This window comes from Phoca vitulina, unplaced genomic scaffold, assembly GCF_004348235.1.
Source record: "Phoca vitulina isolate PV1807 unplaced genomic scaffold, GSC_HSeal_1.0 scaffold18, whole genome shotgun sequence".
Taxonomy (NCBI): Eukaryota; Metazoa; Chordata; class Mammalia; order Carnivora; family Phocidae; genus Phoca; species Phoca vitulina.
In genome coordinates, this window is record NW_022589721.1 from 2767318 (window position 1) to 2794463 (window position 27146).

At 35.0% G+C, this 27146-nt stretch overlaps 1 protein-coding gene across 2 annotated transcripts in view; it reads right to left on the bottom strand.

Moving 5' to 3' along the window:
* The window catches only part of LRP12 (LDL receptor related protein 12), a 74243-nt gene that overhangs the window by 14502 nt on the left and 32595 nt on the right, over positions 1–27146 (bottom strand). For both annotated transcript variants that reach the window (XM_032415600.1, XM_032415599.1), the window contains one exon: positions 8428–8563. In XM_032415600.1, coding sequence (XP_032271491.1) covers positions 8428–8563 — 136 coding nt within the window. The remainder of the gene's footprint in view (positions 1–8427; positions 8564–27146) is intronic.

The window sequence follows — 27146 nt, forward strand, 5'->3', positions numbered from 1 at the left end:
CTAACTGTCCTGTATTTGAACTAGAGACACTACTCCATAACCTGATAAACTGAAGTACACACAGAAAGTCAGCCTCCTCTTAGATTAGACTGGTTCATTTGCTTGCTTAGTGAAAAGTTTACAGGTTACATTTTCAGGGAGCAAATAGCACAAACCCGAGGAAAGTAAAAAAAGTAAAAATGAACAAACAAAAAATCTTTATCAATAGTGAAAAATCTCTAAGTTTGGGAATTTTTTTTTTTTTTTACAGAAGTTATGTTACAGTCAAAGATTATCTTATAGTTCACAAAATATGGGCATGCAAAAAAAGTCAAGAGCACATACAAAATTAACTATGCTATGAAAAAAGAGAAACCAAGATACTATTTTCCAATAACATGTCTCCACCAAGAAGGGAATCTCTGACTTTATCTCCTTGCCTTTGCCTTAAACTGTGATAATGAAATTAATTATTCAAAGATTTTTACATCAGGATATTTCCTCTTTAAATAGTGTAACTATAGCAAAAACTGCTAGATAATCTGATTGTTTCCAGTTTTCCACTATTATGCTTCAAAGAATCCTTATGCAGGTATCTCTACGTGAGCAAATAATTCTCTAGAACGTATTTTTCTAAGTAGAATTGCTAGGTCAAAAGACAAAATTCCACTTTAAATTTGACAGACACTGACAAAAATATTTATACCAATTAATTTCCATTAAGTCTTATGAAGGAACCTTATACTCCATGACTCTGGAAAATTGGGATGTTCTGTTTTTTAAAAAACTGTTGCCAATTATTTTCCATTTCCTTATTTACTGAGATTGAAACACTTTTTCCAATCTGTTTACTATTTCTTTTCCTATGAATTGCTTTGTTGTATCATCCTTCATCCATCAGAAATTGTTCTTATTTACTTAAAAATTCTCTATGTAGTATAAACATGTACCTATTTGGGGGCATGTCTATAATGCAAGATAAATGTACAGATATCCGCACCCACATTCTCTCCAATAGCTGGGGATGTCAGTCCTTTTAACCTGTCATTAGTTGGCGTGAACTGACATCTCTCACTGTGGTTCTATGTGCACTTCCCTGAAGACTAATGATGTTGAACATCTTTTCATGTGCTTATTGGCCATTCTTACATTTTCTGTGAAGTGTCTGTTCAAGCCTTTTGTCCATTTTAAAAAACTGGGTTGTTTTCTCAAGTTATAAAAATTAATTTTATATTCTGGACTCAAGTCCTTTGTTAGATATATGTATTGCTAATGTTTTCTTCTAGTTTATATGGATTGTCTTCATTTTCTTAATGGTATCTTCTAATGAGCAGAGGTTTTTAATTTTAGTTTTGATGAGCCTAATTTATTTTTCCCTTTATGTTTAGTGTTTTTAGTGTCCTCTCTAAAATACCTTTGCTTACACCAAGATATTCAACAATGTTTTCTTCCAGTATTTTAGAGTTTTAGCTTTTACGTTCATATCTAGGACTTATCTTGAATTCATTTTTTTGTGTTCTCAGGGATAGGTCAAGATTTTTACACTTACTTGGTTTTATCATGCATGGAACATCCTGGTCTGGTCATCCTGTACTTGTGGAGGTTTTGTTCAGCTTTGCCCTTAGTCTTCGGTGAATTCTTAATTTTAGGACACTGTCTTTACTTATAATATATGACATTTCTGTGGTTTCAATAAAATCCCAAGGTATTTACCAAGCTCCTCAAACTCAGCAGGTTTCAGACTTCAAACTCTGCCTCAGCTGCAGTGCATAGCCACTGAAATCCTGGAGCAGCTCTTTCTACCAGCTTCCTTAGCGTCTCTTAAGCATGCACAGTTCAGAAAAGAGCAAAGAATTTGAGAAGAATTTATATGCAGATATAAGGGCTTCCTACATTGGGGCTCTCTCCTTTCCAGGATTTGCCTTTTCAATTTCCATCTACTCTGACAGCCTCAACTCCACCCTGTGATACCACCTCAAGCCCACAAGACTTGGTGGTCTGTTTGAGTTCTAGTTACTCTACTCTGCATGGGCAGCTAACAGGAAGCAAACGTATCTCACCAGGGTGGATCCCTTCTTTTAAGGGTTTAATCCCTTCCAGTTTCTGCCAGTTTCTGATTACTTTCCAGGACCTTTGAGTAGTTTTTAAAAAACTTTTATCCAAAGTTGATAATTGTTTATGGGTGGGCTAGTCAGATTCAAGCTAAGGACTCCCTTAATACACTTTTATCCACTAAAATGTTTAAGATTGAGGAAAGCAGGATCCTTCCCAGAACAAAAGAAATGATCAATCAATATCTATTCATGTATACACTCTTGGATTTGGTTTGCTAGTATTTCATTTAGGATTGTTAAAATACATTTAAAAGTAAAATTAGTTTTCAGGTTTTCTTTTTTTATGTTTCACAGTAGTTTATATAACAAAGACAATGATCACAAACCTGTGCCCTGTCCCTGTTTAAAGTATAGATCTAGGGTAGAAATTTTCAATTTCTTCATGTTTTTTTAGTAATCAGCTCTCCCTAAACTTTTGAGTCACATTTGGTAATTTAAATTTTTGTAGAAATTATCATTTTATCTTGATAGTAAAATTTGTTACAAAGCTGCAAATAGTACTTTCTTACATTAAAAAATTTTTTTCGTATCTGTGGGCTTTATATTTGCTTGGATCTTCTATGGAGATAAGCACAGTATTGGCAAACAAGGAGAGTTTCATTTCTTCCTTCCCATTTGTCGTATTACTCATTTCTATTTATTGTCTTGTTGCATTGACTCAGGGTGAAAGCATGCATTCTCATCCTGGCCCTTGGTACTAAAATTAACTTCAATATTAAGTTTAAAAATTTTTTTAACAGGTACCTTTTATCAGGTTAAGGAATTCCTTATCTATTCATTTACTAACACCTGCCTGTAAAACTACTTGGGTTTAGAATCTTTTTCTGAATGTTGATTCAATTTCTTTAGTGAAGAATCAATTTTGGTAATATACATTTTCTAGAAAATGGTCCAATTCATCTAACTATATAACAGTGTTACCATAAACTATTCCTAATATTCCCTTACGACTTTGAAAGTCTCTATTATTGTATTTATAATTATAGACATTTTTGTTCATTCTTACTAGTACCTTTTCTCTTTTTTCTTCAGTCTTGCCTTGAGGTTTGTTTATTTTCCCAAGGTTTCCAGACAGCCAGTTTTTGTTTTATTGAATCTTATTGTTTATTCTTTCTATTTCATATTTTCTGGTCTTACCTTACTACTTTTTCTACTTAAGATTTACCACGTAGTGGGGCGCCTGGGTGGCTCAGTCAGTTAAGTATCTGCCTTCAGCTCAGGTCATAATCTCTGGGTCCTGGGATCAAGCCCCGTGTCAGGCTTCCTGCTTGTAGGGAATCTGCTTCTCTCTCTCTCTCTCTCTCCCCCTCTGCCCCTCCCGATTGCTCATTCTCTCTCTCAAATAAATAAATAAAATCTTGGGAAAAAAAAAAAAAGATTTACCCTGTAGTTTTCCTTCTATACTCTTAAGTAAATGCTGAGTTCATTTATTTCCCATTCTGCTTATTTTTAAGTCAATGCATTCAAGCTGTGAATTTTTCGCTAAGTACTCTATCAATGTGTTCCAACAGATTTAATATGTAATATTTTCATTATGGTTATTTTAAAAATATTTTATGAGTTCCACTGTGATTTTCAGCATTATTGCAGGAGTTATTTAGGAATATGCTTTCAAACACATGGGTTTTGTTGTTATTTCCTCCCAGTTTTTTATTGTGGTTTCTTATTTAACTGCATTGTGGTCAGAGAACACAATCTGAATAATGCAAAGTCTTAGAAATGGAATTCAGAATTCCTTTGTGGTTTTATAATGAATTTTTTTGTAAATGTTCCGTATGTTTTTGAAAACAATGTATTTTCTCTATTCATTGAAATAATATAAACATATACATATATAATACATGTTCCTACTGGATCAAGCTTGTTAATTTTTGTTTATCAAATCTTCTATCTTTACTATTTTTGTTTAATCTATTGAATTCTGATTAAAGGTATGTTTATTAACTTCCACTAACTGGATCAGTCAAACTTGGTAATTCTCCATATTTTGTTGCTTTGCATGTATTTTAGGCTATGTTATGAGGTATACAAAGTTTACCATGATTCCATCTTCCTAGTGCATTATTTCATTTGTTACTAATATTATAAGCTCAATTACATCTAATGTTAATCTTCCTACACTAGCTTTCTTTTTGTATCAGTATTTCCAAAGCTTATCTTTTTCTATCACCCCTTTCTAAACTGTGTTTGTTTTGTTTTGGGTATGTTCTTAGAAGCCCTTTATAGGAGAATCATACCAATCAACAAACCAATAAACCTGATCAGACGGTCTTTTAAATTTAAATGAGTTTTTTATTGAACACCCCTTCTATTAGGGGAGATTTTTCATTTTCCTCCTTTCCTGTGTTCTTTTGTATTCATAGGTTTGTTTTTTTTTTACGTTTCTTTTACTTTACCATATACTCAAGATTGCGATCTGTTTTTTCAGTAGTTACCTTTAGATGTTGTAATTCAAATACTAAAACATACATTTGTCCTAATAAAGTCCAAGTAAGAGTATTTGGTGTTTCTATTCTCCTCTCAAATTCTCAGATTTGGTGGAAAAATTTACAACCTTATTTTCACTAATCTCTAACTGAAATTTGGCATTTCACTTATGAATATAAACAACAAATCATGATAGTATTTACAGTACCTGTCAGTCTGTCACCAGCAGAAATCACAGATAATTACACATTACATTTCAGTTTTAATAGATATCTAGAATAACTATTTACACTGAAAATCACCTTGAAATTACAGTAGCTGTTAGGACGATCACTTACTAATATGTTAATAAGCATATATTACTATATTACAAACTGGTAAAAATATCTGATAGCTATACTTCAATATAATTGGTTCCCTTTGTAATAAATATGTATTATGATTTGTGAATTTAAAAACATTCTAGGAAAGGATCTATAGGTTTCACTAACTACCAAAGTGTTCACAGGATAAAAAATGTTAAGGAAAAAGTCCTGATGTACTTGTGATGAGTACTGGGTGATGTGAAGAATTGTTGAATCACTATATTGTACACCTGAAACTAATATAACACTGTATGTTAGCTATACTGGAATTAAAATAACAAAAATAAAATAATAAAGTTTATCATGTCTGGAGTAAATTTGTGTTTGGACTCTGTTGGCTGTTTTTGTTAGTATTAATATTTTCCATACATTCTGGAAATAATGCTCATTCTGTAGAAGCTTTTCTGGTTCTCTCTCTCTCCTTTTAATCTACCCTCTTTCTGTGTTCCCCCGTCTGTGTTCTGTAGCTACATCCACCTGGGTCTCCATTCCAGAACAGTCTTTACATGGTGGTTCAGAGCATTACAGATCCTGTCATGGAGTCTGTAGGTAGCCTGGTTAAATTCCTATTTGTAATGGTATGTCCTCCCACCTCTTTAAGTTTTCAGCCCCATATAAGTTCAGGCAGTGGTTAGTGGTTAATGCAAGTTTTTTTCAGCCTTCTATTTTTTTTTTAATTAAAAAATTTTTTTTAAATTTTTATTTAAATTTAACTAATTAACATATAGTATATTATTAGTTTCAGAGACAGAGCTCAGTGATTCATCAGTCTTATAAAATACCCAGTGCTCATTACATCACGTGCCCTCCTTAATTCTATCACCCAGTTACTCCCCCCCCCCCCCCCTTTTAAGCCTTCTTTCTTGAGCAAAACACCCTGACTCCAGTCCTTGGCTTCAAGCATGGAATTAAAATCCAATTCTCTGTCTCCTCTTGTTAAGATGGCCTTTGTTGATTTTGGTAAGTTTCAAGGGAGAGGAGTAAGGTAAAAATGCCTTCATGTTACAACCTTTAACCAGTTTTATAAGGAGAGCTCTAAGTCATTGCTTATACATCGTTCATAAAATTTTAGTCTCCCTCTTTTATCTAGATTTTAGTTTTATTTTAAACTCAGGAATGAATGTTTTCTTTTTATCAAAATGTTTTATTTTTTTTTATAAGATTTTTATTTATTTAAGAGCGAGCGAGCGAGCGAGCGAGCACACGTAGGCAGAGGCAGGCAGAGGGAGAGAGAGAAGCAGGCTCCCCACTGAGCAGAGAGCCTGATACAGGGCTTGATCCCAGAACCCTGGAATTGTGACCTGAGCTGAAGGCAGATGCTTAACTGACTCAGCCACCCAGGTGCCCCTATCAAAATGCTTTAAAACATCTCTCTATTCTAGATAATCATATACTTTTTCTTTGACTTGTTAATATGGTAAATTAATTTAGAATTTTCTAATATTGACTCACTTTTATGTCTAAATGAGCTGCATCTGATCATGGTATAAATTAAATTTCTTTTGAACAATTTAAGATTACACCAATATTCACAAGTGAAACTTGACTGTCTTTGTGTGTATGTGTGTGTGTGTAGATCTTTTTAAAGTTTGGTATTAAATGATAATGATTTCAGTAAGAACTAAGACAATTACTAAAATCACTTTCTGATCTCATTAGGCTGTGTAAATCCAAATTCATCAACTTTTTCTGGAATTTAGGAAATTTTCTTTTAGATGTATGGCTTATCTCTAATTTTGTTCTGCATTTTAGTATTGTGCTTGGTTTTAGTGTTTCTTTGTAAAATCTCAAGGGCCCAACACACGATCAGAACCAAATGGCAGTATTCCATGTAGCCTCCTCCGTGCTGGCGAGAATTTCCAAGTTTTATGGAACTGAGCTGGTAGGTGGCAAATTTAATTTTGGGGTTGGATTTTTAGGTTAAAAGATAAAAATCTCTAAAAACTCTAGTTTTATGTTGCAAGAAATCCAATACGAGGAATCCCTACGGTAAAAATGCTATTTTGTAAACATGTTTATACTTAGTCATATCATAAGTAACAGAAAATAGGCATATTGTCCGGGTCCCAACACTGGCACTGCAGAAGGATCATCTCAACAGCACACGCTAGCAATCCGTCAGGCAAGAGAATCACACTTCTCACAGAGAACAGTTTCTACACGAGCTCAGCTTCAGTTCCAGAAGGTGTGGCCTGGGGCAGAACGGGCCAGAGCAAAACGAACCAGATGGCGCCTGTTTTATGGCTTCCTCAAAAAAGGGGGACTGAACACAGTTGTGTTTCTCAAGAGACACTGGTTGTCTCACTAGTTAAGGGACATAAATAAGGAAGATGGATGAAACAGACAAAGGGGACTAAGAGGTACAAACTTCCAGTTGTAAAATAAGTAAGTCACAGAGATGAGAAGTACAACACAGGGAATGTGGTCAATATATTACGGTAACATTGGTGACAGACGGTGACGACCTTATCACGGTGGGCACCGAATAGCGTAGAGAACTGTTGATCACTATGCTGTACGCCTGAACTAACAGAACACTACGCTAATTCATTATATTTCAAAACCCCCGCAAAAGTAGGCTAAACTCACAATCTTATTTTTTAAAAATGTAAGAAGGGATTTGAGTCTGTGATATGCCAGGTCTCTTCGAAATCTGAAATCCCACACTTCTTCCCACAAAAACGTTACCGACGAGAGAACGCCGAGGACGCCCTCGTGCTGCGCAGGCACCACCTCTGCCACAGGCGTGATTTCTGGCTGCGGCTTCCGCTCCGGCCGCAGTTCTTCGTTAAGGCACAGTACTGTTTTCTTCTTCTCCCCTTCAGGCAAAATTTTTTTCTAATAGCCCTGATATAATTTCCTTAAGCAAGCATTATCTAGTTCCGCCGAATCTTTTCTCCTTAGTATCTTATCCCCATAGTGCTTTTCTGCAATTTTAAATATTTTTAAAATGAATCTTAAGCTTTTTTATTTATATTTATTATAATCTTAAACTTTTGTTTATTGCTCCTAGGAGCCTCTTTCATTTTGTATTCTTAACAAAAGTTCTTGTGTTTCAAAGTTATAAAAAAAGAGATTTTTCTAGACACCTTGTCAGCTCATTTCAAGTCTTACACACACACACACACACAGGTAAACACTACAATCGTGTTTTAGCTTGTTAAGAGAGAGGACTCTACTAATGAGACTAAGGTTATGGGCTGGATCTCCAGGTGGATTAGTGAGTTTTGTTTATTTGTCCCACAGCCAAAGATTACACTCTTGTTCCTAATAAGCTATTTTGCAAATGTGCACCTTTTGTTAAAAGGGGATTTAGAAGAACATGGGTGGCTCAGTGGAAATCCATTACCACCATCAGAAAAATACTCAAAACACATACCCTTATAGTAGGGGAAGGACCTTAATATGGCATTGGTAACTATATTTTATCACATTTTTAGAAAATTGTCTTTTTATATAACTGCATGCTGAGTGATGATACTTGGAAACTGAATTTATATTTTGTAATATTATATAGTAATTCAGAAAGATATCAGAATTACCTTATAGTAATGATTTCCCCTGGGTTTGCCCGTATGAACCAGCTGCAGTTGATTTTGGCAGGATATTCAGAAGGCCAGCCTGGGCTTGTGATTATACCACTTGGTGCTCGAATTTGTTCTGGAGTCTCTCCACAAGCTGGAAGAAGCCAAAGCAATCTTAGCTAATTATTATACTTTAAAACAAAGCAGGAAGTAAATCAGTGTTTATTTAAAAAAAACCCCACACTTCAGGCATCAAATCATACACAATAAAATATGCTAACATCAACCTTAAAGATCTTTTATTTTTCCAGGAAGATATTTTATTTTCTTCCCTTTTAGTCAAAGTATTTCATTCTAATTAAGTACATATTTTGGGGAGGCACGGAAGTTTTCATATTGGACCTTTGAATAACAGTTTAAGAGTCAGGATAACTAGCTTTAGCCATGGCTATTGGCTAATCAACTTGTTCCATTTATCTGTTCAAAACTCACCTTTTAAATTCATTTTCTTTATTATAAACTAACTATAAAGTTCAATGTTTACTGAATTACTGTGTTTAGATCCTTAAGAGTACAATTTTGGTTTTTCGACTTTAAATTAAAAGACTATTATATAAATTGTCTTCTGAACAAAATGATGAAAGGAAAGCACATATAAACACAATAGTAAGATGCTGGATTGTTATGAAGTTAGTGGATGATTGGATAAAGACAGCAAAGCACTATACTTCAAAATTACTGCAAAGTAGTTCTTTATTCTGTTAATATTTCTAAATTTTATTACAGGGAGATAAATGAATCCTAAATTATTTTAAAATAAAGGCTTGAAAAGGTGACTAAAATACCATTATGTGATTAGATATTTGAATATTATGAAGAAATATAGAACAAGCTTAAACTACTGCCAACACTTTCCTGGTTTATTCTCCTTGCATTATCTTGAACTTTCAGAGTGATACAGTTCACATCTTACCTATCCAGAGGTCAGCAGATAATGTGACAATTTATTCTCCCTCAATTTAAAAAATAGTCATTGGGCTACAAAAAATTTAAAACCTTAGAACCTCTTATTTGATGTAATTTCAACATATTAGATTATTTGATTTTTAAAATAGCAGCAGATTAGAAGCAGCAAATTAAAAGTGAGGAGAATAGTTGCCAGGGGTCCAGAGACAGTTATCAGAAGCAATGGGGGCAATTTTCAGAATAAAAAAAAATATGTGCTAAACTCAAAAACCATGACAACTCAGAACATGTATAATACTGCCTATCTTCCAAAAGGTAAGAGAAGACTCTCCTTTTATAATACTTAGTAGTCATACCTAGCTAAAAGAGTTATTGAATGAATACATGAATCCTTGCAAGCAAAGTGCCTGGGGTAATATGTGGCCTAAACTTCCACGCTTTTTGAGTTCTGCTGTTAGTTTAAAAATTAGTTAACCCAATTTATAGATAGGCAAGTATCCCTATTACAATTATAATTTTTAAAAATGGTCTTTTTTCATTAATAACAGACGTTACAGTCCATTCAATTAAGGTTAAAATGCTAAGAAGTATACTATACAATTTTAAAAAGTTTTTATCTATAATGATCAAAATAAAGCAAGCTATATTGCTGAAAGAGTCGATCCTTATTTCTATAGAATAACCCATTCCCTAAAGAAAAAATGGAATCTAGGTTTTAAAAGTATACTTTACTGAAGAAAAAATGTTCATGCCTAAAATAGGTCTACCCTGGAATTAGGTACATTGCACCAAAGGGATCTTGTTTTCAATCACTGTTAGAAAACAGACTCACAACACAGAATACAAGGATATAATATATCAAGAGCCTACTATACATCTTATTGCCCACTCAGAGTTGAAGCTTCCAATTTTTTTTTGGTTAAATTTCATTAAGAGTAAAATTTCCCTTATAATTTTTTTTACATTTTGATGAATGATACTTTAGAAAAAGACTAAATTTACCTAAATGTGAGCTTACTGACAATGAAGTGCCAGAGGTTTGCTTTTAACTTTGCTCTAATGAATTATCATCATAATAATTAAAGAAAAGATACCCTAAGTAATTTATCAGAACTTTTTCTTTCTTCGTTATCGCTTGCCAAAGCATTTGGGAGTAGTATACTAAAGTAAAAACCAGGTAGGAATAACTTATGGCAAAGCAGACAATTTGTTAGCCTTTAAATAAATGGATAGAGTACTTATAGGGGAAAAGCTAGGAAGAATTTCATTAGGTTTTATTAGGCTTTGTTTTAAATTTCTCCCCCCTGAATACCTGAGAAACCCATAGGTGGTGCTCTTATACCAAAAACTAAGTTATGTTCTGATATGGATGCTCAAAAATACTATTGTGATTATTTTTTTTCATACAACTGCCCCAGGAGAAGATACACCACTCATAAATAAGAATGGATATTTTAAGATTTAGTATATTTCTAATTCAATAAGTACTTTAAAAACAAAACGATAGTATCATGTTTCTCCCTTAATTGGTTATGAACACATATTTTGATTTAATTTTGCACATTTGCAACATGACTGAGTTTGGCATTTAGTTTCAAAACCAGCCGGTGACTTTTTATCAACACATTTTTTCATGTGCAATACATTGGGCATGTAGATAAATATACTCTAGAACAACCATAACTTCTTCCTTTCTCTATTTAAGAAAGAATAAATTCAAATGCCAAGAGTAAGATTAACATTAGAAACCATTAAGAAAGTTTTCTGTCCCTTTTTGGTTAAGAATTTGGGTTAAGATATATATATCTGGGTAGATTTGGAATCATAAGATCTAGATGCTATCTGTTCTACCTGCCATTTACTGGCTTTGTCATATTGTGAACTACTAAACCTCTTTGGGTCTTGGCTTCCTTATGTGTTCAAATAAGAGGTTGCTATTTGAATACCTTTAAGGTCTATTTTAGCCCTAAATCATGCCCACCCCATCTCCCATCATCAAGATATATTTCTACTACATTTCTTTTTTTTTTTTTAAGATTTTTATTTATTTATTTGACAGAGAGAGACACAGCGAGAGAGGGAACACAAGCAGGGGGAGTGCGAGAGGGAGAAGCAGGCTTCCCGCAGAGCAGGGAGCCCGATGCGGGGCTCGATCCCAGGATCCTGGGATCATGACCTGAGCCGAAGGCAGACGCTTAACGACTGAGCCACCCAGGTGCCCTCTACTACATTTCTGATGGCTCATCAGAATGTACTCATAAATTTTTCCTTATTTTTTCACTTTTCTTTTTCTCTTTGGCCAACTTCCAATTCTTAATGCCATAAAAACCTTGCTAGCAGGCAAAACCATCATTGACCTCACTGCTGAATCGAAGGGATGCTCAATCCCCATCCTACTTGATCTCTCTGGAGTATCTAAGAGGGATTTGTTTTTTCCTGATACTCTAGTACTTTGACTTTGCTGACATCACTTCTCCTGGTTCACCTCCTACCTCAGACTGGTCTGTGTTAGTTCTCCAGTCCTAGATCATCCTCTTCAGCCAGCTTCTGCCTAGGCTGGTGTTTGCAGTTCATTCCTAAGCCTTCTGCTCTCCTCACTCTCTGTGGAAGGTCTCATTCCCTCCTACCATTTCAACTATGCTCTACAGTTCATGGGTTTAAGATCTCTAACCCAGGGGCGCCTGGGTGGCTCAGACGGTTAAGCGTCTGCCTTCGGCTCAGGTCATGATCCCAGGGTCCTGGGATCGAGTCCCGCATCAGGCTACCTGCTAGGCGGGGAGCCTGCTTCTCCCTCTGCCTCTGCCTCTCTCTCTCTCTCTCACTTTCATATATAAAAAAAAAAAAAAAAAAAAAAAATTAAAAAAAAAAAAATTTCAGTTATAAAAAAAAAAAAAAAAGATCTCTAACCCAGAGATTTTGCATAGTCAAACGCCCACTGGACATCCCAACCTCAAATTCAACACGATCAGAACGGTGTGTATTTCCCAAATCTTTCTTTTTATCCTATATTCTGAATCTTTATTGTCTTAGGCATCAGCTGGTTAAAGGAACAGTCACTTTACCTAATTCAAATAAAAAGGAAATTTACTTTAATATTACAGGCGATTTCAAGGACTTCCAAGCATAAGAAATAAATCAGGCCTTAACAGCGACTAAAACTAGAAATTTCCAAATCAAACATTGAGACCGCCTTTATCACCTCTTAGGCCTGCTTTATCTCCCAACATCTACCCCAATCTTCCAATTGACTTTTTCTGAGTCCTCTATTTTTTTCCTTATTTCAGTGTCTTCTAATGATTTCCCATTTCTAACTCATTGTAACCCTTCAGCTCAAGTACCTATCATCAACTGTAATTCCAATTTTTCTTAGTTTATTTTATTAATGTTATTCATTTTATATCTTTTTATACGAAAGATTTGTGGTGTTATTGTTACAATCAATTTGATAATACTTAAGCCTCCATCCCCTCACTTGTAAATAGGGATTAAAACACTGCCCACCACCTAGTTTTTTTTTTTTTTTATTTTTTTTTATTTTTTTCCACCACCTAGTTTTACAAAGGTTAAATACAACTGTTATGGTAAAGGACTCAGCACACTGCTTGGATTACAATGAACTGTCAAGAAATAACAGCACATGATATACCAAGTCAGACTGGTTGGTAGTAATGCCTGGAATGGCTGTAGTGAGATGTGTTCAGACTAAGTGGGAAAGAGCCAGTGACTATTCGTTTAATATGTACTGGGCACCATTATGCTCTGGAAAGAATGAGAAATTATGCCATCAATTAACTGGTTATCTGACATGGGCAGAAGCCAGGGTAAGGATAAGGTTGGGATACATACCCACAAAACAATGCTTTAGGAAATGAATCTCTTTTTGTTTTGAACTAAAGTATTTATATAATTCTGCTAGTTTGAACGTCATCCATCCAGGCTTTGACTATACCCCCAATTTGGGATATACCAAAGCTGACATTCTTTTATCTACATTTATTCTACCCATTCCTTCTCTACTGCTTATACGTAATTAGTTTAGCTATAGTCTGATTAATTCTCCAATGAGAATTAGTTAATACATAACAGGCAAATAGAGAAATCTTGTCAGTATAATGCAAAGTTGTGATCAATTTTATTTTTAGCATGTAAATGATCTGAAATATCCAGAAGAGGGTGCTTTCACAGTTTAAGAAAAAATACAAAAACCCTATAGAATGGCCTTCCTTTATTGCCAAGTGGTTACTTTATTAGCTTAAAGAACTGCTTGACTTTGCTCTATATTAGTTTATCTTAGGAGGTTGCAAGTACAGATGGGGATGTGAAGACATTTCTCTGCTATAAAAACAAAACAAAACATTTTAATAAAGGTTATCTCTGAATTATATATATATATAATATATAATTATATATAATTTATATTATATACATATATAATTTTTTTTTTTAAGATTTTCTTTTTAGGGGCATCTGGGTTGGCTCAGTTGGTTAGGTGTCCAACTCTTGGTTTCAGCTCAGGTCATGATCTCAGGGTTGTGGGATCGAGCCCACGCACTGGGCTCCATGCTCAGCGGGGAGTTGGTTTAAGATTCTCTCCCTTTACCTCCCCCCGCCCCCCAGTTCACATGCACATGCTCTCTCTCTAAAATACATAAATAAATCTTTAAAAATAAAATCTTAAAAAAAATTTTTTATTTTTAAGTAATCTCTACATCTAATGTGGGGCTTGAATTTACAATCCCGAGATCGAAAGTGGCATGCTCTACCAACTGGGTCAGTCAGGTGTCCTGAATTATATTTTTATTTTTGATTAAATTGTTCTCCATTAGAAGCAAATGTCTTCAAGGAGTAAGTAGGAAGCCCAGAAGATACAGATGCAAAGTCTGGACTGATTCTAGGTATACATGTCAGGGATACTTGACTGTTGTTAGCATTTGGATTGCTATTTTGTCAGGGCTATCCTTACAAAGCTACATAGTTGTAAGTGATATGTACCAACACTACTTTTCTCATAAGCCCTGTTAGTTTAGTGTTTAATTTAGCAGATTGTGAGATTTTCCAGAAATGCTTATATTTTAGTCTTTGTTCATTTTGATTCCTTAATAGACCTCTTAACAACCGGTATCACTTCTGGTTCTTGGAATACAAACATCTACAAAAAACATATCTACCTAATTTACTCTGGTCAGTATCTTTAGATATAAACAAGCATTCAAGTATTTTAGATGATGATAATTCATTATCTCTACTTTTGATAAATTTCCCATAACTCCAGAAACAAACTCCCAAGTTAAGGAGGTTCCAAATGTTCATTCAAAAGACAGCAACTTTCCACTTGGACAGCATCTTCTCCATACAATTATGTAGTGATTAGGTTAATCTGATTAGCTCTAAAAAGCCTATTTAATTCATAGTGGTTCTAAGAGGACAACTGGAATGAAAAAAATGAAAGAACATGGCATTATTATAATGCTAGTGGTTAAGCTATACTCAAAGGCTAAACTAAATATCTACAGTTTTTATTTTTTTTTTAATTTTATTTTTTTTTTATTTTTTTTTTAAAGATTTTATTTATTTATTTGACAGAGAGAGAGACACAGCGAGAGAGGGAACACAAGCAGGGGGAGTGGGAGAGGGAGAAGCAGGCTTCCCGCAGAGCAGGGAGCCCAATGCGGGGCTCGATCCCAGGACCTGGAATCATGACCTGAGCCGAAGGCAGACGCCTAACGACTGAGCCACCCAGGCGCCCCTAAATATCTACAGTTTTTAACTTACCCTGTTTGTTATCAATTAAGAAAGGGAGAATTAACTGAGGAATGAATAGGTAGAGATTCTCTGATGGTGTTCTCAATAAGATTTTGATATTAGTCTTCAGGTTTAGAATACAAAGATCTCACTGCATAGTTTAGAAAATGGCAAAACTGAGAAATACTTAAGACTTCATATTTAACCTGATACCATTTCAATAATGTCAAAGAAAAGCAAAGAACTATGGTTTTAAGCTAGATTAATGCAACATAACTATCAAATTTAAAGAAATCATTTAAAAAATAGGAAGTGTTCAAACAACCTCTATTTCACAGGACACATGGCAGAGGAGAGGAGAGAATGACTTCAAAATAATGTCAAAGAAACTCCCCTTCAATTTGAGATTTCATGGTTTTAAAGCCCGAGGAAAAAAAGAGGCAGGCAAGGAAATTTATGATTAGAACTGAACTACCTGTGGGGCGCCTGGGTGGCTCAGACAGTTAAGCGTCTGCCTTCAGCTCAGGTCATGATCCCAGGGTCCTGGGATCGAGCCCTGCATCGGGCTCCCTGCTCAGCGGGAAGCCTGTTCTCCCTCTCCCTCTACCTGCTGCTTCCCCTGCTTGTACACTCTCTGTCAAAACTAAATAAAATCTTAAAAAAAAACAAAACAAAAACAACTGAACTACCTGTAAAAGGAAACAAAAATGACAATTTCCTGTTCTACAGATGAAGAATTGGGTTCCTTTTCAAAACTGACAAGAGTTGACACTTTATGACTACAAGTAGTTTAGACTAAAAGTGACATGGAATCTTTGTGCCTTTGGTTTTAATAAACCACAAAACTGAGATGCAAAGAAAAATCAACTATGCTTTACTGACCACTGAAGTACCTAAAATACGTATGTAAAGCACACGAAAAAAGCATGTAGAGAATTAATGCTCTCATGGAAATTGCAGTTTTGTAATAATGAGATATGCTTATTCATTTAATCTGAGAAACATATAAACAGTTATGAGAACATACAAAACAATATAGTCCTGAATGATATAATACACTTTAAAGTAATTATAAATAATGCATCATATGGGCATATGGTATTATTAAACAGACACAAAGAGCCACACATACAAAAAACCTGCATTATATTGGTATAGAACAGAGAGGGCTTACCAGACTATTAACACAGCATTTTTTTTCACAAAACAGAAGTAGGCAGAGCCAAAGTAAAGAAAGAGCACATTCCAAATCAGAAAAATTTAATGACCCAATTCTGTAGATACCAGTCAAGCCAATGTAAGCTACTATGAAGAGAAGTGATGTGATGCGAAGAAAGAAACTGGTGAGGCATAGAGGACAACTAAGAAGTTCCTCTAACCTGTAAAATTTTACTTCACGGAAGTGTCACTATCTAACACGAGCAAGAGCATGTTCAGTCTGTTTATAAGCACAGGACGGCATTTATAGTCAGTGGCGGTCACTATGATTTGGCTGTCTCATTTTTCAGAGTATGGTGTTTTATAAATATTAACTCCATTACAGCTGATAATACAAAAGCAATTCTAAATGTTGAAAACACTAGCAAGAAGAAATTAATTCCAATGGAAACAGATGTACTTAAAAAAAAAACAACGCCATCTCTTAGATAAAGAAGCAGCAAAGGGTGACTACTGAATGGCCACATAGGGTGTGAGAAAGAAGATTCTGAAGGCTGACGAAATCACATGATATAGGGAAAAGACTGTGCCTGCACAAGCAATACCAGGCATTGAGACATGGAAAATTAGGATATGCAGACAGATGATTAGCATGAAAACCAGACACCTACTGGTCCAGTTAATGTAGGAGAAGGGCAGCACTTTGAAACTTAAAGGTTAAGTGTGGTGCATAAGGCTGAAGATGAGATTCTTGTTGCAAGTCTGAGGTTTATGGTTCATGAGTTGAAGGACGGTGCATACAATCAAAGGGAGGAGTGTGTGGTCAGGCCTGTGGATTCCATGACTAATGATAATGTTGCTGCCTCACAGGTACTTTCTTCCTTTCTTTTTTTTTTTAAAGATTTATTTATTTAGGTGGGGGAGGGGCAGAGGGAGAGAGAATCTCAAGCAGACTCCTCACTGAGCACAGAGCCCAATGTGGGGCTCCATCTCATGACCCTGAGGTCATGATCTGAGCTGAAATCAAGAGTTGGATGCTTACCCGACTGAGCCACCCTGGCGCCTCTCAGGTACTTCTTTTTAATTCTTAGTACTATTTAATTCTCTTCTTATTCCTATTTAACAGACAAGAACGAAACAGAGGCACAGAGAAATCGATTTTCGTAAGATCACAAAAAAGCTAGTAAGTGGCACAACTGGGATTTGAACCCAGGCAGTAGGCTTCAGAGGCTGCAGTCCTAGCCACTGAAACACACTACTGCCCTAGAGAACTCCCTATGACACCTGGAATAATTATCAGGAAGACAGAGGGAGCTGCCTCAACAGAATTTCAGTAAAGATAAAAGTAGTTTATTTTGGAAAAAAGTTCTCTCGGTCCTGTATTAACACAGAGAGAAAAGGTTTTAAAACTTCTAAACACTGATTCTTATTTGCTACAAATCTATGTAGTGACTGAAGGCAGGACTAATCTGCTTCTTGGTTTCTTTGGAAGAGTATTTTAGGACCTACCTTTAATAAGGAAAATGTACACACAGGAGTTAATTATAGGTAAGATGTTGAGGGCACGGGGTAGAATAGCAGCAATAAGGGGATGTAGTGAAGGCTGAAGGAGGTATTTTAAAGGAAAGAGGAACAGAGAAGGGGAAAGGCAGGGAAGGCTGGAGGACTAACAGAAGATGGTAGTATTCTTAATGTTAGACAGTCAGTTTAGAAAGCAAGCATGTTGAGTATGAAGTCTATGGGTCACTGAGAACACCGGGCGAGTCTCAAGTGAGCATCAGAATCCAAAGATGAATGAGGTGCAAGAGTGGCCCTCTATCAGGCTGTCCTCTATGACACAGCTAAGCCTTGGCAACCTCCATAGGAAACAAAAGAAGCCCATCGTTAGGAAGAAACAACTTCAGTTTGAAAGTTCTCTTCTTGCAACTTGACTGAGTTTGTTGCCCATCCCAATGTCTTGATTTCTTTGACCTTTTGTTGCCCAGACTCCGTGAATACCTGGTATCTGAGCTGAGCTCTCACATAGTATAAATGTCAGAACAGTCAGCACACTGAGGGTGGACAGAACTGGAAGGAGACAAAGATTGGACATGGGTAGTATTCCCTTAGATTTACTCTACATTTTATTCCAATTTTTTCAGAAACTCAGAAAACTGAACTTCCGCTTTTATGGAAATATTTACTAACACTCTAACAGCAATATTTACTAGTCTAAGATGGGAAGATTTTTAATTGTTATTTAAAAGGTAAGATCAGTACAAGCAGAAAAATTTATATTAAATCTATCACTCACGCTCAGGACTCTCAGTATTTTCAAACCTATTATTAAAAATCACACATTTCTACTTTGAGCAGGAAATCCTACATCTAGCTGCTTATAATTAAATGAATATTCCTTTGCATTAGCACAGATACTTAAGAATGAATGCAGCAATGTATTTATTCCTATTATTTTAAATACTGTTTTTTTTTGAGGACCAAAATATTTCATGCGGTCTTTAGCTCTAATCAAGGCAGGTAACTCCTTAGTTTCTTGAGGGTCACTAAAGTCCAGAACAAACAAACAAATAATGATCAAGGGCTACATGGCAGTAAAATAAAATACATTTTTTAAAAAGTCAAAAGAGGCACAAAATATAGAAAAAGGAGGAAAAACAGAAAAAAAAAACCCATACAGTTTTTCCAGTTCCAATAGGGTCATGGCACAATATGAATAAGATAAGGAGAGTACCCTTAATAAAACTATCCAAGCAGCTTTATCCTAAAATTTCTAAGTAGTAAGAGTAATTCTGAGTGTTGCCAGCAAAGCATAAGATAAGGTAAATGGTGGAAGATTCAACCTTTTATACCTGTTTCTAAGGGCATAAAAGGGCAATTTTTTTCCTGTTAAGGGCATAGAAACTATTGATATGGTACCTATATTTCCCAATTTTAAGTACTACAGAAGATTAAAATGCTAAGCAAGCTACTACTTCTATTTCCTGAATGGGAAAAAATATTAATTTTGAAGTTTACTGTGATTCTTGCTAGAAAAATAGAAGAGGCAAAGCAGAAATCAGCACCTGAGCAAACATAAATTTGCCTTGACGTTCATGATTTTTCTAAGCCATTTTTATCAGCTTTGACATAGTTTTTTTTAGTATAAGCACATCTTTCTCCAGGACTGTTCTAGTCTTAGTGTCTTGTCAAGAGTGATACCCAGAAATAAACATACTATCCAGAGTGTGTTTAAAAGAGGAGTAAAGAAGAACTTCAGGGGCGCCTGAGTGGCTCAGTCAGTTAAGTGTCTGCCTTTGGCTCAAGTCATGATCCCAGGGTCCTGGGATGGAGGCCCTGTCAGGCTCCCTGCTCCTCTCTCTCCCTTTGCCCCCCCCCCCCCTTGTGCTCTCTCTTTCTCTCTCTCTCAAGTAAGTAAAATCTTAAAAAGAAGAAGGAGAAGAAGAAGAAGAACAATAACAACAACTTCTATCTACTTTGTTCTGGATATTGTATTTCCAGTACTGTAGTTTAAGATCAAATCAGCTCTAACTGACATGGAGCTATTAGTCAACTGAAATCCAAAGTCTACCCTACTCATCCGCCAAGTGACTGGCTTTTGCACAAAAGCTGCACAGTACATCCAATTCAAATTCAGGCCTTAGCAAAATCACAAATAATTAACATGCTATCACACTTTGAAGAATTATTCTCAAAGTAGAAAAAGAATTATTCTCAAAGTTACAGAATAGAAAAGAAAATGTCAAATGTTTGAATGCAACATATTATACCTTCACTGGATCTGGCCCACTCACTCGAGTGGGTGAGTTTTACTTCCACCATCTAAGCGTCACACACTGCTGTCAGGTTACAACCTGTTCTGTCGAAGGTCTTGGGTGCTCACACTTACTGTTCTAATGCTGAATTTATTTACTGCTTCTTATAATAATGTAATATAAAATTATACTATATAATAATCTTGCTATAAATATGCAACTGTTCAATAAAGACTTGATAATAAACGAAATATTATGATTATATAATATAAACTATGCTTCATATAAAATAATTATGGTATAATAAAACATTGTAAGTAATATTTAATTATATACTATGTAATGCTACATATAAAAGTGTAATACATAAAATTATAATACTACCATTACTTACTTTTCTAAAAGTTTCAGGGAGTGCTCTACTCCAGAAACTTAAGTGTCTCATAAATAAACTCTCTGAACACAGGCAATGCCTTTATTTATTTATTTTTAAAAAATATTTTATTTATTTGACAAAGACAGAAACAGCGAGAGGGAACACAAGCAGAGGGAGTGGGAGAGGGAGAAACAGGCCTCCTGCCAAGCAGGGAGCCTGATGCGGGGCTCCATCTCAGGACCCTGGGATCACGACCTGAGCCGAAGGCAGACGCTTAATGACTGAGCCACCCAGGCGCCCCCAGGCAATGCCTTTAAAAATTAATAGTATCCTAAACTATGTGTATTATTTTTTAAAAAATGTACTCTGTCTTGTATTCTATACTCACTTTATTCATTTGAAGGACAGTTTCTTGGCTTCACATTAAGTTCTATTTTTTTATATTCTGAAATCCTAAAAACCCTAATGGGTTCAGTATCACCTAAAATATAATAAACTTTCCTCCCTTTCTTCATTTAAAACATGGGTAAAAGACACCCCATATAATACTGGTCAAAAGAACTGGTGAAATTCTTTTAGTAAGCTTAGTAGGAGGTCCAGTATTTGACTGAATAATTGAAAATAATATCAAAATCACACAGGAAAGGTACAAAGGACCACTTATACCTGCTGCTTTATTCATGCAACTTCTCTATATTTAAAAAATAATTGTAAATTGCTATCAAATAATTATAGTTTAGGCTTTATTTCCTTTCATAAGATCTGAAAATTCTAGGATAATAGAAGTGTTATCAGACTGGATGATCTTCCAGGGAAACTTCAAAATACCACATTATAGTATTTAAGCCTAAAACAGTGGCTAAAAACAAAAGCCACTTTACTACAGTGCTCTACACTAATGCAAAATATTACTAATTAATTTGTAAGCAAAATAATTGCAATTTAGAAAATAATATATCCTAATTAAAAAGGCACAACTAATAATTATTTGTTTTAAAGGCTTATAGGATCAGCAGTGTGCTAGGCCTTTGAGTACTAAAATGTAAACTGTAAAATGCAAATACACAAACATAAAGGTGATGACTTTTTAAAAAGATTAATTAATTAATTAACTAATTTATTTGACAGAGAGAGAAAGAGGGAGCACACACACAACCAGGGGGAGCAGCAGAGGGAGAGGGAGAAGCAGGCTCTCTGCTGAGCAGGAAGCCCGATGCAGAATTCGATCCCAAGACCCTGGGATCATGGCCTGAGCGGAAGGCAGATGCTTAACTGACTGAGCCATCCAGGTGCTCTGATGACTTCTTTTTTTTTTTTTAATTAATTTTAGAGAGAGAGAGAGTGCGTGCATGGGCAAGTGGAGGGACGGGCAGAGGGAGAGAATCTCATGCAGACTTCCAGCTGAGCAGGGAGCCCGACTTGGGACATGATCCCAGGACCCATGAGATCATGACCCTGAGATCACAACCTGAGCTGAAACCAAGAGTCAGAAGCTTTAACTCACTGAGCCACACAGGTGCCCGGATGATGACTTTAATAGAATAAAAATTCTGACAAAACAAAAGGAGAACAATACTTAAAAACTATTTCAAATCTATTTTATATACTCTGCTAATTCAGTTAATATAAACAAGGATCAAGAAAGAAACTTCCTAACTTGATATTCTCTTTCTCTGCTCCCAGAAATGTGGCTTTGCCTTACAAAAAATTCCATGTTAAATATAAAGTAGACTCAAGATCAAGCTAACCTCGGCTACAGATGTTATAAGGTAGGAATATCTAGAAGCTGCATCACTGATGAATTGGGAATAACATATTAATCCTCATATGTAAAAACTTTCTATTTGAGAAAGCAGCAAGCTCCAACATCTGTTCCTATTAGCAACCAGAAAATCTTTAAATTTCAGGGTAGTTCTGCCTAACTATAAAAGAAAGCCAATCTCATTCTCTTATTCTTTGCAATGTCACAACTATAGGCCATGAATCAAAAGTAGAAGTAAACAATTACATTTCTGAACAATCTGGGGAAAATAAAAGGTTGGGACTTTAATAGAAACATAGTAAGATAAAGTTAAATGAGAAAAACATGATTATACCCAAGGTAAGTGTTCTCACTCACTGCAGATAGCTGTGTAAATGGGTACAATCCATTTTGAAAGCAATCTGTCAAAAGGTTTCTAAATTAAATTATTTATGACCTTTGATAGAGTAATTCCCACTTCTAGAAATCTATGTGAAAAAACAGTCTTAGAAATAAAAAAAGGATAGATATATATTAATATGTCCCTTGTAACATGACCGAGACTAGGCAGAACCCATTGGAAACAACCCATTGATATGTTTAAAAACACTAGAACATAGACACTGAATGGAAACTTTATACAGGCATTAAAATAATGGTTATGAAAAAAATGTAGTCTATAAAATGTTAAATAGAAAGTGCAGAAGACAAAATTAGTTATAATTTAAATGCATATACCGTTATTTTTAAGGACAAATAAATTAAAATATTATTATGAATTATACTAATAATGCAGGGTTAATGGGTAACTTTCTTTTTTTTTTTAAAGATTTTATTTATTTATTTGACACAGAGAGAGAGAGAGAGATCACAAGTAGGCAGACAGGCAGGCAGAGGGAGAGGGAGAAGCAGGCTCCCTGCTGAGCACAGAGCCCGATGTGGGGCTCGATCCCAGGACCCTGGGATCATGACCTGAGCCGAAGGCAGATGCTTAACCATCTGAGCCACCCAGGCGTCCCAATGGGTAACTTTCTTAATCTTTTTGCTCTTTTTCCAAGTTTTCTAAATGTTTAGTGAACCTTGTATAATAAATAAGTAAAATTTGTGAAACAAATAAAAATCTTGATTTGGAAGTAATAGGGAGGGCATAATCAAATTATTTCTAGAATTGTCGATTCAAATAAATATCACAGATCATAGAGTAAAATTCAGTTTAAAGTAGATAAATTTAAAAAGTCAAATAGATTAGTTTAATTTATGCAAACGTCTTGTTATAAATCAATCTAACCTAAAAAATGTCTCCTTCTATGCAGCAGATGAGCAGTAACTTAGGTATTTTAAAAGTTTAGACATTTAAAGAACATGAGACATTTGATTTAGACATTTTTTAAAAAGAATGTTAAAATAGCCTTCCTACTCTCTCAACATATACAATTAAATTACTTGGCAGTTTCTAGGATATAATTTCATGATTTTCACATGAAAATTCACACAGATTTACAAAATTACAAAAATACCATTTGTCTTTTCTCCTTTATTGTATATATGAAAGCAGATTTAAAATTCTGGACAATGGCAAGTTCTAAATAAAAAACATATAGAACACACAGATTTACAAAATTACAAAAATACCATCTGTCTTTTCTCCTTTATCATAGATATGAAAGCAGATTTAAAATTTTAAATTCTGGACAATGGAAAGTTCTAAATAAAAAACATATAGAAAATAAAATTTTATCCAATAATTTTTCCCTGTTTTAAAATCACCCAATATATACTTTTTGATAATTTATGTTTTCTTATGCCAAAACCTGTAGTGTAAGAACCAGCAAAAGGATTAAGACTTAACTCTTTTGGTAAAGATTGAGGAGGAGGAAGACAAAAATGAATAGATTAGAAATAGAAATAAATTATCCCAAGCATAAGAACCAAAAATATATTATCAATCAGAAATAATTCCCATATTACATCAAGCTAAGAAAATAGTATTTATTTGTCCAAAAAAAAAAGAAAAAAATAATTCCCATAATTTACATGAATTCTCAATTGGTGCTATTCATAATAAAATAAGAAAAATTAATACTGTCATTCACTACTCACTATTGTAAATAGGCCTTTTATAAATTCATCATCTTACTTAATATGCATATTATTCATCATAGGATTTACCACATTAAGACAACATTAGAGGTACAGTTTGCATATGTCTCTTTTCTCCATTAAATAAGTTCCTTGAGACAAGAATATTTTACTCATTGCTTACTTCCACCCTTCTTGGCATAAGGCCCACATCAGGTGCTTAACACATGCTAAGTGAATTTAATTCATTACAGAGAGGGGGACTATCTATCCTGCACGGTCCAGGACAGTCCTGGTTTTATCTGTAGTGCCAGAGTAATTACAAATAGTGTCCCCTTTCACTCTGAAACGGTCCTGATCTGGACAGGAAACTACCTGGAAACACTAACTGGAGACAAGTTAGAATTATTTCTAAAATTGTCAGTACAATTTCCAAAATGCACAGAATGACTGGACAAGAGCACAGCATCGTCAGAGAGAGCAGCAGAGGTAAAAAGAGAGCAGGTGAGGAGCAGAAGCCACTTCTGTTGCTTGCTGGTCTCAAGAGAAAGAGAGTCCTACATTTAGAGATTCTTCCAAAGGCTAGTTCTCCATTTAGACCAGCCCCCAGGGGGGTCTCATTTCAACTGGGGATGCACAGAATTCAGAGGGCTTATACTATATCAAGCATGACATGTTCTATAGCTGCATCCTACAGCAAAACCACAATGAGTCTGTATATCTGAAAGCACCTTTTGAGACTGTTTACTTTTTTAATGGTATAATTGGAATAGATTTCATATTATTTTTCTCCTTCCACAGAAGAAAGATTTTATAAGAATAACCTTCAGGAAAAACAATAAGCCATAATAAGGTATCACTGACCTCTGAAATTAAGCATTTTATTGATGCATAAACATTTAATTAAAATATACATTTTGTTATAGGCTGAACTGTGTCACTCCCAAAACTCCTATGTTAAAGTCCTAACCTCTTGTAACTCAGGATGTAACTGGATTTGGGGCTGAAGTCTTGAAAGAGGTAATTAAATTAAGATGAGGTCATATGGGTGGGCAGTACTGACTGGTCCAATATGACTGGTGTCCTTATAAGAAGAGATTAGCACACAGAGACACACAAGGAAGACCATGTGAAGATACAGGGAGAAGACTGCTACCTGTGAGCCAAAGAGAGACCTCGGAAGAAACTAGCTCTATCAACACACTGATCTCAGATTTTGCCTCCAGACTTGTGAGAAAATAAACCTCTATTAAGTCACCTCATTTATGGTGCTTTGTTATGGCAACCCTTTAAGTGAATACACATTTCTAAATATATGTCTGAAGTGCAGAAGTAGAAAGTCAAGATTAAAGAAAATAAACAGAATTAGTATATGAAAAACGGGTTCTACATATTCTAAACGCTAAATTTTTAAAAATTTTTTATTGTTATGTTAATCCCCATACATTACATCATTAGTTTTTGATGTAGTGTTCCATGATTCATTGTTTGTGTAAAGGCTAAATTTTTAAACTGAATTTTTTTTCAAATAGGAATCTATTTAATGGTAATTTTGATGTTCAACAAACATCAAAGCTTAGCAGTTTTGTAGTCTAATTTCTTTTTTTTGTCAAGCAAACATAAAATTAAGAAGCAGAATCTAATCTTGATGAGTTGAAGCAAAATTCCGAACTTAATACTAGATCTGCCCAAATTGCCATAACTCTCATACTCCATATAAATCTGCATAACTCAGAGCACCATTATTTTGTAAATTATTGAGGCATAAATAAAAAATGATGCATGGTAAAAAAAAAAATCCATCCCAAGGGCAAGAAAGGCCAACTGGGTTTTTACATAACAGAGAACAAAAAGTTTACTAAAATGGTTTCAGATTCTACTCAAACTAAGTTTGAACTATAAATTATTGAATTTTGGTATAGTAGCAAAGAAGAATACTCACAATTATCTGAAAAGGCTATTAAAATACTCCTCCTTTTTTCAATTACGCATCAGTGTGAGACTGAATTGTCTTCATATATGTCAAACAAAGTAACATATTACAAAAGACTGAATGCAGAAACAGATGTGAGAATCCAGCTATATTCTTTTAAGCCATTCTTTAAAGACTGCAAAATTATAAAACAATGGCATTCTTCTAATTGATGTTTTGGTTTTGGAAAATTCATTTTTATAAAATTATTTTATTGATATAAACAGGCAATAGATTCATTACTATAATTTGCAAATAACACATTTTAAAACAATGTCTCAGTTTTAATTCCAAATACAGTAAATATCAGTAGCTATAACCTACATAAAAAAAATTCTTTGAAGTCCATGTTATGGACTGAATTGGGTCTTCCTTCAAACTAATTTGTTGAAGCCCAATGTTACTGTATTTGGAAATAGAGCCTCTAAGGATGTAAATGAAGTTAAAATGAGGTCATAAGGGTAAGATCGAATCCTATAGGACATAGGGTCTGTATGTGTGTATGTATGTATGTATGTATTTGACAGAGAGAGACACAGTGAGAGAGGGAACACAATCAGGGGAAGTGGGAGAGGGAGAAGCAGGCTTCCCGTGGAGCAGGGAGCCCGATGCGGGGCTCGAACCCAGTACCCCGGGATCACGACCTGAGCCGAAGGCAGACGCTTAACGACTGAGCCACCCAGGCGCCCCGGACATAAGGACTTTACAAGAAGAGTAAGAGACACCAGGAACCTCTCTGCACACAGATGAAAGCCACGTAAGGACACAGCAATAAGGTGGCCATTTGCAAGGTAGGAAGAGAGATCTCACCAGAAACCAACCCCGCTAGCACCTTGGTCTTGAACTTCTGGCCTCCTGAACTATGAGAAAACAAATATATTTGTTATATATGCCACTCAGCCTATGGTATTTTGTTATGGAAGCCCAAGTAGATTAACATGGTCCTCAGTA